Raw genomic sequence first — 16878 nt, 5'->3', positions numbered from 1 at the left:
GCATACCTGTCTGTGAGGCACACCATAATATTCACTGTATATACCATGCTACTTAATGAATGGGCAACCCTATTCTGCAATGATATGCATTGCTACTACACCTTAAGGGGAAAAAAGGCAGTAAAGCACTTTGCAACAGTCTAAATGACAAAGGCAGTGAGAAGCATAGTTCACGGATTAGAAGAGAAGGATCCCTTTCATCTTTATTTGAGGAGATGCATAAAGGCTGATGGGGCACTTCTGTGACTCAAGCATCTGGGGATGAGAAGTGTTTTCCATTTTTCCACTTCTCCTATTCCATCTCCCATAAACCAAAAAGATTAACTAGAATTCCCCCACCTCTTTTTTTTTTTTTTTTAAAGGAAAAGGAAAGCAAAATCACTCCACTGCGGTAGCTATCTCTACAGCAGCTACACTAAAATTTCACTTTAGAGGGAGAGAACAGACATTACATACGCAGTAATTCTCAGTATAACACTCAAGCTTCCCACCGTAATCTACAAGTGAGAAATTAAAAACAGATATTTGCTGAACTAATGGATTCCTTTTTTTCTGTTCAAAAACGTAACAAATCACTTAAAAACATGCATAACACCTTCTCCCCGAGAAGTCTAGCTTAAGACATCAGTGCAGTAGAGGTCAGAACCAAGCTCTGAGAAGCTGGGTAGGGCCTTGGTACGGCAATCACAAATGAAGTGGATGATAAACTATCCTTTATTAAAAACATTAAAAAATAACCACGCATCATTGGCCTTTACTTTGAAGCATATATTCTTTCTAGTTTATGGGCAACAATAATTTTTTCCTCTTTCTTCTCCACAATTAAAGGAGCAAAGGGAAACAGTTCTAGTACCAGCACGCCACTTGCTTGATACTAGAACTCCATAGGCTTGTTTATTTTCATAAAAGTGTATTAAAATATGGGCTATTTTTAGGCTAGCAATTACTTCTTGCATTTATTCCATGCTACTACAAACCACGTCCTCTACTCTGTACTAACTGCCAGTTCAGAGGAATGCCTGTACATAAAACATTTATATTGACATAATGTAACACACCCACAACACTGAATTGCATCCACTATCACACTTTCCTAGTGCTTCCAAGCCCTGAATGTTCTTACCCGTGGCCAGTCCCGATGGGAGACATGACTAATAACACCTAGCAGCTCAGAATCAAGCCCTTGGATTCTGTTTGAGAACACTGGAAACACTGACAAGACAGTTTAACAGATGCCCTGAAGTGCTGCAAGTTTTCCAGCGCATAATATAGTCTTACCATTTGAAAACAGTATTGTCATTGCAAATTTTATAATGCTGTAACTGTTGCATAGCAGAGCCAAGGAACTACATTGCTCCTGCTTCTCCTGCTATTTTTTCAGGTACAAGAAAACAATATAACTAGTTTTATTTCTTCTCAGTGCTTTTCCTGATGCCAATAATACATGAAAGAACAAAGAAAAAAATGTAAAAGGCACTTCAGCTTTAAAAAACACATTTACTCTCTGCATATGCACGCTGAGAAAGAGATACTTCACTCCCAAATTCAGTGACAGTTACTTTAGTTCAAATGACTTTCTCTTCATGCAACACAAAAAGTCACGAAGTCTAAACGAAAGGAGCAATTCTGCATGGTAGGAAAGGAAAAAAAAAATCCCCACCTCTACTTGCCTTTATAGTTGCATCTATCTGTTCTAATGAGAGGAAGACAATACACTGACAACTTTCAGGGAACAAAAACCCATCAAAAATTACCCTGTTTAGAGTCATTCCAACAACCACCAGAGCAAAAGCTTCTTCAATAAAGTTTACAAAATCTTCTCGACTGAAGCTCTGTCTTCATTTTAAAGAGAACAAGCTCCACATCCATCATGGTGATGGCAGAGTGGTTTTTTTCTATTGCAAGACATTAAGCTTGAATTTCAAGCCTACAAATCATTATTGCTGTTTAGAAATGAAATGATGACAAAACAAAATTCACTTTTTGCTTGTTCGTTTATACCTCTATATCCTGTCTTAACTTGATAAGCTTCTTGGAAGTCAATAGCTAGCTGCAGGTTTCTTGTAGAGTGCTTCAAGAGTAGATCTACCTAGGCCACGTTGTTAACCAACTTCTCACAACTCCTCCAGCAGTGGAAGTAGAAGCCTTAGGAGAAGTTAGCACCCAAACTCTCTGTCCTCACAACAGCACGTGTTTAAGTCCTCCATAACATGCCCTGCTCTGTATGCTCAGGTCTCCCTGTCACAGGACTGTCTCCCCTCAGCTTCCGCACGTGCACAACCGTAGCTGACATCTAGCAGGCCTCCAGCCATCCACACTCTTCATCCTCTAGTAAGAGCTGCTCAGTGTTCAACGCGTGCTAGGGCCACCCATCCAACACACGGACTCAGCAAGTACCTCCAACAACACATGCGTCTACGAAGACAGACAGGGAAGATGCTGAGTGCCTTATCCCAGGTGTGAATGTTTCCAGCAGCCTAATTGGCATGGAGGAATTCAAGCTGGTCTGCCCAAGACCAAAAGAGGAAGCTCCAGCACACTGTGTAAATGGTGGTATCTTCTCTTTAAGAAGAGTAAAAACTCAAAATGTACCTTTGTTGCCGTTTAAAAGAGCCCAATAAATAGGTTAGTGAACTTCAAAAAGTGTCAGGTCTACTGAAATGGAATACAAACAGTTCCCATTAGAGGAGAGATATGTAAGAACACGTGACTAAGCACCAGAACATAAAATAGGTATTATTTCCTCATGATCAGATGAAAATGTGGTGCTGCCTAATGCCAAGACATTCCTCTTACAACATTTCCAACCATCACCGCCACGGCCTTCAAAACACAGTAAAGCAAGAATGTAGGCTGTAGTATCCAAGACTGTATTTATAGTTACGCAACGCTTTTTTAGCATTGCTACATATGTACTGCACAACCACACACATGAAAACACATTCACTTTCTGGTCTAAAAGCAAAGTATAATGTAATAGATTAGATCTAAGCATCAACAGCTTCTTAAAATATCTGGCACAAAGAGCTCAGCTTTCAATAATCAACACACAGAGAACAAGCTCCCCATTCACTGAAGAAAGTCAGCAGGGAGAAGGGTTTGCTCTCCTCAGCAAATTATTTTATAAACAGGGAATTAATGTTGAATCTTAGGTCTGCATTGAAGGAGCTCTTATTTTTAAGTTAGAGTTCAAACATTTACTAAAATACACAGAAAAAAAAAAGCCCAAACCCCTCAACCAAGAATATTACTGAAAAGCAAAACAACGCATAATAATATGAACACAAGAAGACCTAAGCAAATACTGCACATTATTTGTTGTTGTTGTCCTCTAAAAACATTAAAGCTAATTAAGTATCAGCTTGTTTACAAGGTAGGCAACAAGCCTAATGTGTATTTTTTTATGCTGCAGTAGCCAGTAATGTTAAAAAAAGTCTAATAATTAAAACAAAACAATAAAACCATCAAAGGAGCACCAAAATGCAAATACCCCAGACTGCCTAAGCCTGGGTGGCCACACTGGGCTCTTAACACTCATCCAGCTTGCAAGCAGTCGCAGAGCTGCTCCCCTGGCTGCATGAGCTCTCTGGACAGTAGCTGGGGTGGCTGAGGGCTGCTGGCTGATCCCAAATTCCTGCAGCTGGAAGAAGGCAGCAGCCAGCACTGCCAAGTCACTGCAGGACCCATTCACAGAATTGTCCAAAAGACGACAGTTGGGATCCCTGGGGAGTTAGGACTACCTCCACCTACCAGTGACGCCAAGAGTTAAGCCTTTCTCCCAGCCCTGCAAGATAAACTGGACTTCCAGTCAGAGACAATCGGGACCAAGATCTGTAGGGTCAGACAGGCTGGCAACTTCAATCTAAACCAAAACAGGATTCAATTCCAGCAGACATTTCATCTCCCATAGGTTTACAAAATTTCAGCTCCAGAGTTCCTGCTGCTTCCTCTGGGAGACCCCATCACAATGCATTCTTGTGAATAAGACATTTATTTTGGTGCTTGTCCTAACTCTTTTACTTGGTTTCATGATACGGCACCATGCTCTCGTTCTTCAATTCAAAGGAAAGCATCGGTTCTGCCACATATAGATTAGTTTTCAGCCTGTGCCATGCTCATAGTTGTTCCCCACCACTACCCTGCAAAAACTATCTTGCAATTTCACTTTCCAAATCATTTACCTGAGGACAAAAAGTTTGACAGGAATCATGGGAAGAAATTATCTTCCATTTTGAAGGTCTGCCAACCTGTCCTCTTCTGCTCATTTTACATGACCTTCTTGTATGGAAACGATTGTCTTAATTCGTGAACGTCTTTTAAAATTACAGTCCATGGAACATAGCTCTAAAATAGAAATATGATGTATATAGTATAAATTTATATAATTATAGAGTTGGAAGCATTGTTAGAAGAAAAACTGTACTGGCTCATGCTACGCAAGGATCCAGCCCAATATAAGAAACAAAGAAAATCTACAGAGACCTAACCAGAAATAGTTAAAACCAGAAAGCCTGTGTTGATCATTAGTATCATATTTGTGTTGAAGCTAACAGCTATCTTAGCTAAGACGAGCATCGTCCTTCCAGGTGGGTGGCCACGAAGCTCTTTCCCATGCCAAGCGAGGGCCGTGTTGTGGCCTTTCCTGAGTAATGTGACCAGAGCTGCTCCGCAAGCACAGCACAGCTGATAGCACCTGCACGGTAGTTTAGACATTTCCCAGAAAAGAGAGCAATAGGAAACTGCTTGCATTCATTTCCCTGCAAGCTATACAGCCTGCTCCTGGATGATGTCTTTCCTATAGAGCAGGCATACTCTTAAAATGTGCTGGGACAAAATACACCATAAAATCAGAATGACAAATGTTCTTGGGGAGGGACAAGTTTGGACAAGGCAGTAAGGCTTCCACTGTCTGAAAACCAAACTTTAAAACCAGACTTTTCAGCTTGGTTACCCCAGTGATACTGAATGGTTGGATCTCCAGGTGCAAAGAGACCACACTCTGGCCTTTTGTTTTTTAAATACTCCACCTTCCCACTTGCCCCCACTTCTCACTCATCTGCCCACCCATGCAAATTAATCACACCTCTCTTCTCCTCACATCCTGAACGATATTTCTCCTTTTAATATATATATGTATACACATATATACATACATGTATTTTTAAAGTGTTGCTGCATTTTTAAGAACAATTGGCATTAAAAAAAAATCCTCAGGGCCTACCAAAGGTGTATTAACAAGCACAACTACATAACCTGCCCCAACCCATCACTGCAGGCAAACACACTCAGGGCTGTCCTGAACAAGCCGTATGGTACACATTGTGTTGTTTTGTCTGACACACCATGATATACGAAGTGCTTATTTTGGACAATGGAGTCACCACGGTGCTCAAAATCAACTACCATGAACTTGGAGGTACACACAGAGGCTTCTCAGACAGCCACAAGCTGGAGATGTGACCAAGCATGAAAAGCAAAGTAGTTTAATGTACTTTACTACCCTAACAGTCAAAAGAGTTCCACATCACTGAGCCTGCCACAAAACCAGACTGGCACATGAGGATATGTTACCCAACCTTAACAGAGCAATTAAAAGCATCATTGGAAAAAAAAAAAAAGCGACTGGTGCAAAAACTCAGCTGACTGCACTTGTATTAAAACCTAACAACATATGACGATGTGAAGCTTTAGCATGTTTATAAGAAGTAAAGCAAAACTGACTAAGAGCAAAGATAAATGTCTCACCCACTTGAGCTTAAGAAGGACGTTTTTTCAGAGGAGGGAAATAACCTTGAGAAGAAGGAAAAGAAGTCCAAAGTTCAATAAAAAATAAAAATGGATTTGCCAGAACATTCTTCCCAGTAAATATGAAAGGGTCTCACACCACATTCTTCCTCTCTGCTTTATCCTCAAGTGATTTACAAACTCACAGTCATAATTGTCTGTAGCTATGCATTATAAAACCAGTTGTTTTCAAACTCTTCACCTAAAAGTTGAAGGGAAAGTAAAGAAATGGAAAGGTGGGGGATTATGAAGAAATATTTTCTTAAAAGATAAGCAGTGAAAAAAAAAACAACTAGAAGAAATTTTGAAGAAAGGGATACGTTGACAAAACAGGAAATTGTTCATTTAGTTAAAGGAGGGTAAGTTCAAGGCTGATTTTTCACAGGCCCTCCAAAAAACAGGCCTGGCAGCCACAGACTAATTCTCCACCTGCAAACACATGAATGCAGGTGCAGTCATCCCATTCCAAATATTCAGTGCCTTCTTTCACTGAAAAGCTGCGCAGCATGCTCTTTGGGGAAAATGCAGAGCTGACAGCTGAAGCTGAGGAAAGCACCCAATGCGGCACAGTGCAAATGCTGGAGGACATCTCTTCCTACACCAACATACCAGACTTGCCATGCGCAGTGCCACAGGTGCCCTGCCCACCCATGGCACTGAGACTGGGAACTGCTCTTGTTTTGCACTATTATGTCCCACTCTGCAACAGTGCAAACCCCATCAGACATTACTAGGTACAGAGCACACAGTAAGACAGAAAGCTTCTTCAAAAAAAAAAAAACACAGACCAAACCACACCTTCGTTCAAGCACAGGAGGCTTAGCGGTATGATGTGTGAAGATTGAAGTAACATTTTAGTCCCCACAGTCTCTCTGTTTTCCCTTGAAAATGTAAACAAAAAAACATAGATGGACACAGATTGTCTGATACTGGTACAGAAAGCAGCACTGCACACACATTTTCAGAAAGCCACCAGAGTGTGGGGGTTCTCTGTTTTTGGAACAGGAGCACAGTGAAAGCACTCTTGTTTACTCTAGACACTGTACAAAGACTTACTTTTTTTAAATAAGTGGTTGAAAGGATGTCCCCCCTCTGAGGAGTTAGCAGAAAATAAAAGGCAGATTTATATTTCTAATCTATGCAAATGTCTACTCTACAGGGCATCACAAAGACTGCTTTATATCAGACAGTATGCAAATCCCAGGTGCCTTAAATATGCCAAAAGCATGTGCAGCATCTCCACCTGCAATGGCTGCTCGCTCCAAGAACAGCTGGATGACTAAAAAGAGGTTATCTAAGTAGCCTGTAGAGCCTTCCATGAAAAATTCCTTTTGCTAACGTGCCAGCCCCCGTACTCCCAAACAAATGGCATCTGCTGTAGCTTCCATCAAGCCTGGAGAGATTTTTTATTTTTTTTTAATTTGGCTTATCTGGTGTGTTTTAAATTTTTTTTTTTTTTAATTACAGTAATTATAAAATGGTGGAAGTCCTTTGATGCCTTAGGAAATGATCATGGGGCTATACTTCGTAATTCCCACTGGAAGATGTCTGTGGGACTGGGTACAGGTAGGACACTGGGACTAGAGGTGGAAGAGATGCTGGAGTCACTGGGATCTCAGAAGAGACAGGAGTAAGATCAGCAGGTATGTACAAATGGGAACCTCAACCCAAGACAAAAGAAACAAAAGAAACAGTTCCCTACTGTTCTCTACTATAGGGAAACAAGAGGACTAGGGGGTGGAAAAAGGTCTTTTAGGAGAAGGCCCAGCACCAAGAGTATAATGGTATTACTCTGAGAGGAAGGCATGGCAATAATATTTTGTTAATTCTGCCAGGAAGAAGAGGCAGGTGGCTTTTTGTACGTTTCCCAAGGATATCTTCCGGAAGCTTCCATCATAGGTCAGGAAACGCAGCTGTCCTGAGAAGCCTCACCACTTGCACGCAAAATCACTAGCCAAACAAGAGCTACTGTGCGTTACTGCTGCTTCTTACTCTGTCCCAGTGCTCCACTTAGCTTTGTCTGAGGAGAAAAACAAAAAAACACCATGAAACAAACAAAACCCTCACCACTGGTGCTTGCATCTTTAAGCAAGTAACAAATTAGTAAGCAAGCCACAGAGTCAGATGTGACCTGCTACAACAAATTGTGTGTTCCCCTGAATACCCTTTTGCCTCATCTTTTCTTGCAGGCCTCTGAGGTTGACTTCAAGGAGTTGTTAACTGAATAGACCACTCTGTCAGACTTGTTTTCACTTTCTTTCCCAAGGATCCCACAGGCCCTCCTCTCTCACATTATCACAAATACCCCTTACGCCCTAACTACAGACATCCCACCGAGCCAAGGCTGTGCCTGCAGTTACATGACAGGCACCTGAAGCTCCAAAGGTCCACAGTGAGCAGTTACGCGGTGACCTAGGGAACCCATTCACCCACTCCATCACTCCACAGTCATCCACACCTTTGAAATGAGATCATCAGGGCACAAACTACAATCCAAGAATTCCCATCTAAACGTTAAAAAACACCTTCACTGTGAGGAGGACTGAAAAGTGGAACAGGTTTCCCAGGCAAGTTATGAAGTCTCCTTCCACAGAGATACTCAAAACTCAATGTGGCACAGTCCTAGGCAGCCTTCCCCAGCTCTGAGCACAGACTAGATGATCTCCAGAGACTTCTTCCAACCCCAACCACTCTGTGGTTAGTGCTGCTACTTTTGTTTAGCTTCAGCGTGCCAGTTGACACTCTCACGTTGTACCTCAGAAGGATGGTACTGACTAGTTACTAGTAGTCATAGACTACTATTAAATTCCTCTGCCAGCATGTCACAGATGGACAGGTTTCCACAGTGTCTACTTGCCACTGGGGGACACAGGGCACAGAGCAGCGTTATTCTCATTTCTGCATCCACGTTTGGCTTGTCCAATATAGGAAGTTAGCAGCAAAACCATGAAAAGCTCTTGATCACCACCAACACTTGCAGGCAGCTAAAATCCAGGTGCCTACAGGCATTATGAGCATTTCAGAGCTTCCAAAGTGTACAGAAGTTACAGTTTTATAAACAAACCATTACGGCTTCACCTAAATAGAAATTGTTTTATTTGTACAAGGATTCCTCCTACTAGTCCCAATCACCAACCAACAGTAGAACATAAAATGGTCCAAAGATTGTTTTGAAGAGTCAGTCTTTCAAATGAGTGATAACAAAAGACTGCCTCAAAGCTCGTGACCAACCCCACAAACAGAGCTCTTCTTGCTCAACAACACCTAAGTCTTGGATCATTTCCCCTCTTCCCTACAACAGCACATTGGGTGTGGGGGCTACAGTCCCTGGAAGTAGGGCAGAATATTCAACTCAGGACAAATCTTTCATAACCAGCTATCAAGCCACAGTCTATAACCCTACAGATCAGAGGCAGAGTAAACCATCTCAGTGAATTCATCCCTTGGTTTCTGAATACTTGTGGCCTATGCAAGTGTTTATTGAGGTATTCTCAGAAAATTTTTCGTCATTTTGTCATAGGAACATTAGCCAATGCTGGAGTCTTCAATTAACAGAAAGCCTGGACTGAGATGGGTTTCACCACATCCAGGAAAGCTTGGAGTTAGAGATGTTTCCACCACGAAGAGTTTACACAGGTAACAGGTTCAACACTAGCAGCGCTGTCACTAGCTTTGCAGCTTCAACCTTTGGTGATGTTTTTGTTTTGAGGTTGGGTTTATTTGTTTGAGGTGGTTCTGCAGCTTCCCAGAAAGAGATGAGTGCTTGATCAGAAGTTTTGCATTTAAGACAGATTTGTCATTTGCATGCACACACAGAAAAGTCAAACGCATACGCACTGAGTAGGCAAGTCCTGTCTCACTATCACAGGTAATCACATCACAGTCAAGTCTAACCCCAAAAGCAGCTAGTCTCAGTTTCAAAACAAATGCTTAATCTATTTACCAAGAGTAAGCAAAGCCCTCCAGAAACCTAGAAATCAACTCTATTTGTCCATCTAATCACACTTCAGACTATGCTTTTCTCTGCCATTTCTTTCAGAACACTTCTCCATGTCCCTGCCACTCATCACTTTGAACTTGAGATTTACTGCATCTACCTAGAATTGCACAGTTGAAGGTTTGCTGCCCTTACAACACCCGCAGTGAAGCAATTCCTTTTCAAGAGACAAAAAACAAATCTTAACAGGCTATTCTGTATCTGAGATCCATTTAGGAAGCTGCTGTTCTTGCTGTAGATATTCAAAGAAATATGAGAGGCACTTATAAGTCTCTACAGCTTATGTTATCAATCACATCAGAAAGAAAAAAAAAAAATCAGCAGCCACTCAAATTGAGAGTGCTGTGAAGCTCAATTGTCACTGAAATGTTTTGTTATTACCAAGCTGTGCAGCATGAGCAAATATACCTCTGCAGGTGAGCTATGAATGAGCAATCAACACTGCAGGCTGCAGCTCGAATAGATAATACCATCCAAGTATCTACAATTGTTCCTTGCACACAATTAGGCTGGGACTGTGCTAACACGTGAGCAACAGAAAAATAAAAAAATCAGACATTCTGACTTCACATTAATTAATTTTGAAGGAAACGATATGAGGTTTCCCTCTCCCAAAGCACACGAGACAGGAACACATGGTTACAGATAACCATCGACATTCAGTCTCAAGTCTATTTGCAGGTAAATGGAAGTTGTTCTATGGTGTCAGACCACTGTTTGGCAAGAATTCTGCACAAACAGTAGTCAAGAGACTTGTTGACATCTGTCATTTTAAAAAATCAAATCTTTTGCATCCTACCGAATTCCCCAGTTCAGTGTTAAGAAAAAATCCTTTATATCCTTTAAAATATACTATCTGCAAATCCCCAGAATGTTTCACATCTTGCACACTTTCTAGAATTAATCCACTCTTTCTCAACTATTTATACATCATTTTAGATACGATGACCATGTGGTGAATTTCACATTTGCAGCAACAGGATATTTTTTCAAGGCTGGTAGAGAAAGCTTCTGCCAGCCTGTACCCCTTACCCAGTTACTCCAATCTCGACCTCAGAGTGTACAGTTGTGCTGATGCAACTTTGTTCTAAACCAGATAAATGAAATAACTTTGGTTAAAAAGAAAACAAGCCCACCCCTTTTGGGGTGAGGTGGGCTTTTTTTCCCCCCCCAAATACAACACAGATGTGAGCAAACCACAGTGATGTGGTTTACAAGAACAGCCCCTCAAAACAGTTGCATTGTTACAACCACAGCACAGGGCTCTGAATAAAAAAGTAATTCCCACATAAGTTGTTTGCAAAGGTACACCCTGATCATAATTAAAGGACTAATACCCTCTAACAATTTTAATCCTCTTGTGAACTATAAGGGGAAAGACCAGGAATGGGATGGGCAAAACCCAGAAAAGAAACCAAAGTTCACTTGCAGCAAAGCACAGGTAGACGTGAGAATAGTAAATTAAAAATGTATATAGAGGTCATCTGTCTATGGCTTTCTTTTGATCAGGAGGAGGTTAAAGAAGAGTATGGTCACTGTGGTCCCTTTTAAAATGTATTTCAGAGTTTTAAACACGTATCTATTAGTCCTTTTTTGTTTCTGCAGTTTACCACATATAATCATTCACCAATACTCTTTTTTTTTTTTTTCTTCCTAACAGATACAACCTAGCGGTGACTTCTCACTTTTTCCTATTTGGACTGTAGGCAGGAAAGGAAAAGAACCAGAAGATACCTGAGCAAATACTGAATGCCAGAAACAGAGCAACTGTCCGTTCCCTCCCAGCTATAACACCACTGTGTGAACAGAGGGAATCCACATACCTTGTTACCTCCTGCTGCAGTCTGGAAACACTGGGCACGTAGAACATTACCCCAAAGAAAAGCAAAGGCTCATTGGCAAATTTGTCCAGCTGCTTCTTCAGAGGCTTTTCCAGTTCAACCCAGCGGGGTTGCTGGCTCTTGCTGAGAAACCAAAGGCCAAAGTAGTGTGTCTAGATAAAGAAACAAAATAGTGTCAGTTTATCTTTTTCAGCTAGACCACACACACAAACCAATGACAAATGCAAATAAGAACAGATGGCATTGTGTCAAATCTTCTATTCCCATATGCAGCATGAGAGTATTTTTTTTTTTTATTTATTTTACTATCCTGTGGCTTTTAGAACAGCCTTGAAGACAAATTAATATTGCAATAGACTTCATGCAGTACTATCAACTCTCTTATGTCTCCAAACGTATAATGAAGAGGTCTGTCTGAGATTATGGCACAGGTAACAAATGGTTTACAGAAAGTGCCTGGCTCAGTTTTATTTGACATGCTTACACCTGCACCTTGTGAACAGACGGCAAACACTAAGTCTCAATCAAAGCACAGAGACTTCATGAGATCAGGCCCACTGCAATCAAAGGACAAGGCAACTCTTCCAACTATAAAGAAATAATGCAGACCGATATACATATCGACAATTATCTACCAATACCAGAACCGTTTTCCTGATACAGAACACAATGCTCACTTTATTAAAATATAATAATTTAAAAAAGCATTTATGAGATCAAACCCACCTCATCAGCACTGCCCAAAGACGTATGTTACAATTAACAACAAGGACCATAACTAGAGATATGAAGAAAAGCAGCAAAAGAAGCATTTGTGTTTAATAAAGGAAAAAAGCCAACCCGCGCTTGGAAATCCGACCATAGCCTAACTGTGAGGTTCATACCAACATTTTTTCTACAATATTTCAGCTGACAGCATCAGGAGATTTCCAATGCCCTCAATGCAAAATTTGACTCTGTACTAACACTGAAATGAATCAAACTGAAACAGCCAAAGGAACTTTTTAGACACCAAGCAGATGCAGGAACTGAAAGTAGGATCATTATTTCTGTATATTTCTGTTGTTTTATTTCAAAAATATTCTTGAGGCTTAATCCAACTGACTTCCTATTCAATAAAAACTTCCCAGTAGTTTCTGTGAGTTTAGATTAATCCTAAAATAAATACTTACTTTGTTATTATAATTTAACTGGACAACAATCGTTCCACAGGCAGTCACATTCTATTATACATTGCACCATATTTTAAATGAAAATACTGGAGAAAGAGTAGAAAAAAAGCCTTGTTGCCTGCCTTATAAAGCTTTCATTTGAAATTACTTTTAAACCATTCAAAAAGTTTGGCCTAGAAATTAACCATCAAGATTTTTCCAACTGAATTTCCCAGATGTTCTCACTTTCAAAAATCTCTTGTCAAAAATAAAGGCAAATAGCAACATTACACTTCGCAAAAGTACCCATAACCAGCCTGTTTCACTTTGGAAAGAATACTTCTCTAGAAATCATTGCATCTACAATGACTTAGCATACAAGACGTGGCAACTAATGCAGTATTAAAAAATGTAATTGCTTGAAAATTACAACAACGCAGCAGAGGCAACATTGCTCTAATTTTTTTTTTTTTATAGCTGACAGCATGCAAAATATCATATGCAAAAAACATGAATCATAGTACAGGTGTATTTACTTTATGGTCTCGGTCTCATCATGTACATATTTCCAAGTTTGGGGAATGTCCAGACTAGCACATAGCTGAAGAGATAACTAATTCAACTTGATCCCCCAATTAAGCATGTCAAACCTTGTACACTGCTTAGTCTTTTCTCTTTAATCTTAGTTTGGTACAGTGTAGCAAGCTGGTTCCTTTTTGAAGAGAAGGCACCTCCAATGAATCCATCAATTTCAGGGCATAAATAAATCAAGAAGTCAGCGTCTCCCAAAGGATAAGCTTAAAACAAAAATCCACTAGTTCACTGATAGATTCCTACTCCCTATGGAGACATCGCTTGATTAGAAGTTCTTTTGGACCAGCTGACTGTGATAGTAATTAGATTAAAATGAAGGTGGGAGGACCAGTGGAGTCAGTACAGGAAAAGAATTCATGTGAGAGCAGAAAAACACACAGTGATTTCACCACCTCATAAAGGAAATCCTTTAATATATGAACTCTTGAAAAATCAGTGCAGGGCAGCTCATCCCCAGCAAGAAACTGTGCAGATCTGTGAAAACAAATCTTCCATATTACCTTGAAAAGTAAACAGCCACATTACCTAGGACCCCAGTTTTCAGCGTCAAGTACTTTTTAAACATCTTAGCAACTGAATCGACTGCTTCAACTTGCAGTCTGAAGTCTGAAACAATTATTCAAGGGATTGGGGGTATTACAATTAAACAGCTTGAATGAGCACAGTCTCCACCACACTAAGCAGTGGGGGCTACAGAAATGTTGATTTGCTACAGTAGAAGGCTCTTAACATACCACATCCAGGAAAAAAAAAAAAATCTGAATCACTTTCAAGCAATATGAAGTGAAGGGAATGCAAGATCTAAGCTTCTAGAGCAGAGCAGATGCAGCAGAGCGCCCCACGGCAAGCATGCATTTCACACAGCCAAAAGACGTCTGTTTTCCTGGAAAGCGGCCTGCAGCGGATCAAGCAATTACATTAAACATAGACTGTGGAGCAGAGATCATGTCACAAATGCATGCATTTGGAAGAGATGAGCAACACAGTTATCTGAATTCTAGCTTCCAATTGCCGGGAATTTTACTTTTTGAAAATGTTAGCATTTTGTAACTGCTCACTGGGTAGAAGGACTTCCACAACCACTACAGCAAATGCCTGAAGAGATCCCTCTACCCAAGGGACATCAGTAGCTCCTGAACACGATCAGAGGAACGTGGGACTGGAAATAGCTGGACCTTCCAGTCCAGCGTGCTGTGACCAGCCACATGATATTGCAGACGGCCTCACGGCATCTCAGTCATGTGCTGCCATACACTCCAGCCCACAACACGTTTTTACAGCACAAACAATTCACAGATTAGATGAGGGGATAATAAAAACGTTGGAACTTTTATCATCTATGAGCAGTTGATTGAAAACAAGGTTGATTCCAGAAGCTGGTCTGTTTGTCCATCCGTGCAAAGTAAACCACCACTCCAGTTTTCATGGAATAAATATCAACACCTACTCCTGGGAGGCTCTGAAGCAACACGGGCTGCTCTAGGACGTAAAATCAGCAAAGTGGCACAGAAAATAAATGATGCCTTCACTTCTGGGAAACCCTTCTTCATCTAGCCAGGGACTCTGGTGATAACCCTTATGGTAAGCTTTTTATAACACAGAATATACGCGCTCTCATCCACTTTGTGCACAAAGAGCTTCAGTTGCTAGTGTTTTTGGCCTGCCTAATCTGCAAGTGCACAAAGAGCCCTGCAAGAAGAGTTTGTGTGAATTTTCTCTCAAGGTTTTAGAATTTTCCCTGCCTACCAGGCACCAACCACTTCATCCGTGGTACAGGGAGACCCGGCTCATGCTCACGTGGGAGATGCGGTTTGAACCAGAGAACCTGTGAGCCCGAATGGCACTAAGTGAAAAGGTGATCTTTGAAATACAGCAAGTCAGAAAACTGGACAGGAAAAATTGTGCTTAAAAGGCTTAAAAAGGGAAAATAAACAACAAAAAAGATATATTTGTCAGTTCAGGAGACAATGAAATCATTTTGTACTTGGTGCTAGCCATGCTCCTAGGTCCGGAGGACTTGCCTGTTTGCCTGAGTCCACACTTGCCTCTTTGCCAGGCAAAACCAGCAGGATTGTCAACACCACCAGGCTACAGACACTCACTAAACCAGCGAATCTCACTCAAAAAAATCCAGCAAGACAGACTCAGTGTTTATTAAGGCATCTGGTTAAGCAGCCAACTAAATATTTATCCTCGAGGAAGAGGCAGAGTTCCAGCTCCTCCAGGCAAAAAGCATTAAACTCTGCTGTCCCGGGGCGCTCGCTCAGAGGGAAGGCACCATTTACGGCAGCCAACTTTTCCTAGAAGGCCTCTCATGCAAGCGCTGCCTCAACTCAGCCCCAGCTTCGCTGTCGAGACAAGTCCAACCAAGCCAACCTTTGAGGCAAGCTGGCGGCCTGATACGGGCTTCCAGTGCTGCCCACCGAGGAGGGGGAATCTTCCAGGGAGAGGAAAAAAAAAAAAGAAAAAAAAAAGGCCAGAACAGCAGCAAATGGCCAGCCCTGGGAAGCAGTCAGTGCTCAGCCTGACATCATCTTGCTGTGGCTGGGTTTTGCAACACTGAGCTGCTGAAGGTACCATTGTGGGATTCAGCATCCAAGAGTAAATTTGGCTAGAAGGGACCTCCTTGCCCAGCTATCTTTGCCCATCCCATTCCATACCCAAAATAAAATAATAAAAAAACCAACACAAACTAACCCTTAAAGTATGTCAGAACATCCTAAGCTCTTTAAACTTATTTTATAAAGTGAACAAAGAACAGAACAGAGAAATGAAGTTTCACAACAGATCTGTACAGCTTATTTTGAGCAAGTTCACTCAGTTTCACTCAAAGAAAAAAATGTCATTAGGTTAAAAAAAATTATAATCTGTGCACACACATACAAGATTCTAAGAGGATGTTTCCTCTCCCTTTCTCTCCCCTCCTTTTCATTTTTACATTACGTTAGCATAACAGCTCATTTCATTGGAACTGGTAACTGTTCAGCTACAAGACCTGATGCTTTGTCAAAAGCTTTGCTGAAAAGGATAAAAACAGATTTTACAGGAGTTACATGGCTACACTTTCTACTGACCTATTCTTGAACCCTGACTCAGTCAGGGAGGGAGCTGCATTCCCCAGAGATCAAATACAAATATGCATAATCCATTAGATACTGTTTTTCAGTTATGTGTGGTGTAATGATTGACAGTCCTTCACAACAATAAATACAGTCATCTCAAACAGTTTTGCTTTTTGGCAGGGGCTTCAAACAGCTTTTTTTTTTTGTTATATTTCTAAGAAATCAGCTCAAGTGAAATGTATACATTCCTAGCACAAAGGGAAAAGTTGGGATACACCTGGGATTTATTTCAATATAAGAACAAATGAAAGCATCGAACAAAAATTGATTATTTTTAAGAGAACAGACATTTTTACCTGAAGCTGCATGGAGGAAACAGGATTTTAACAGTTTTGTAAGCATGGGATTTAATGAAACTTGGTTTCTGCCTTACTCATATGCCATAGAAG

The 16878-nt window shown here is 40.9% G+C and overlaps 1 protein-coding gene across 4 annotated transcripts in view; it reads right to left on the bottom strand.

The window, feature by feature from the left end:
* PTPN14 (protein tyrosine phosphatase non-receptor type 14) overlaps positions 1 to 16878 on the bottom strand; it is a 116436-nt gene that overhangs the window by 55362 nt on the left and 44196 nt on the right. For all 4 annotated transcript variants that reach the window (XM_083831996.1, XM_083831995.1, XM_083831997.1 and 1 more), the window contains one exon: positions 11605 to 11774. In XM_083831996.1, the coding sequence (XP_083688122.1) occupies positions 11605 to 11774 (170 nt within the window). The remainder of the gene's footprint in view (positions 1 to 11604; positions 11775 to 16878) is intronic.

This window comes from Anser anser (assembly GCF_964211835.1).
Source record: "Anser anser genome assembly, chromosome: 3".
Classification (NCBI taxonomy): Eukaryota; Metazoa; Chordata; class Aves; order Anseriformes; family Anatidae; genus Anser; species Anser anser.
The sequence above is the reverse complement of the archived record's forward strand: the minus strand, read 5'-3'. Positions and strand labels throughout refer to the sequence as shown.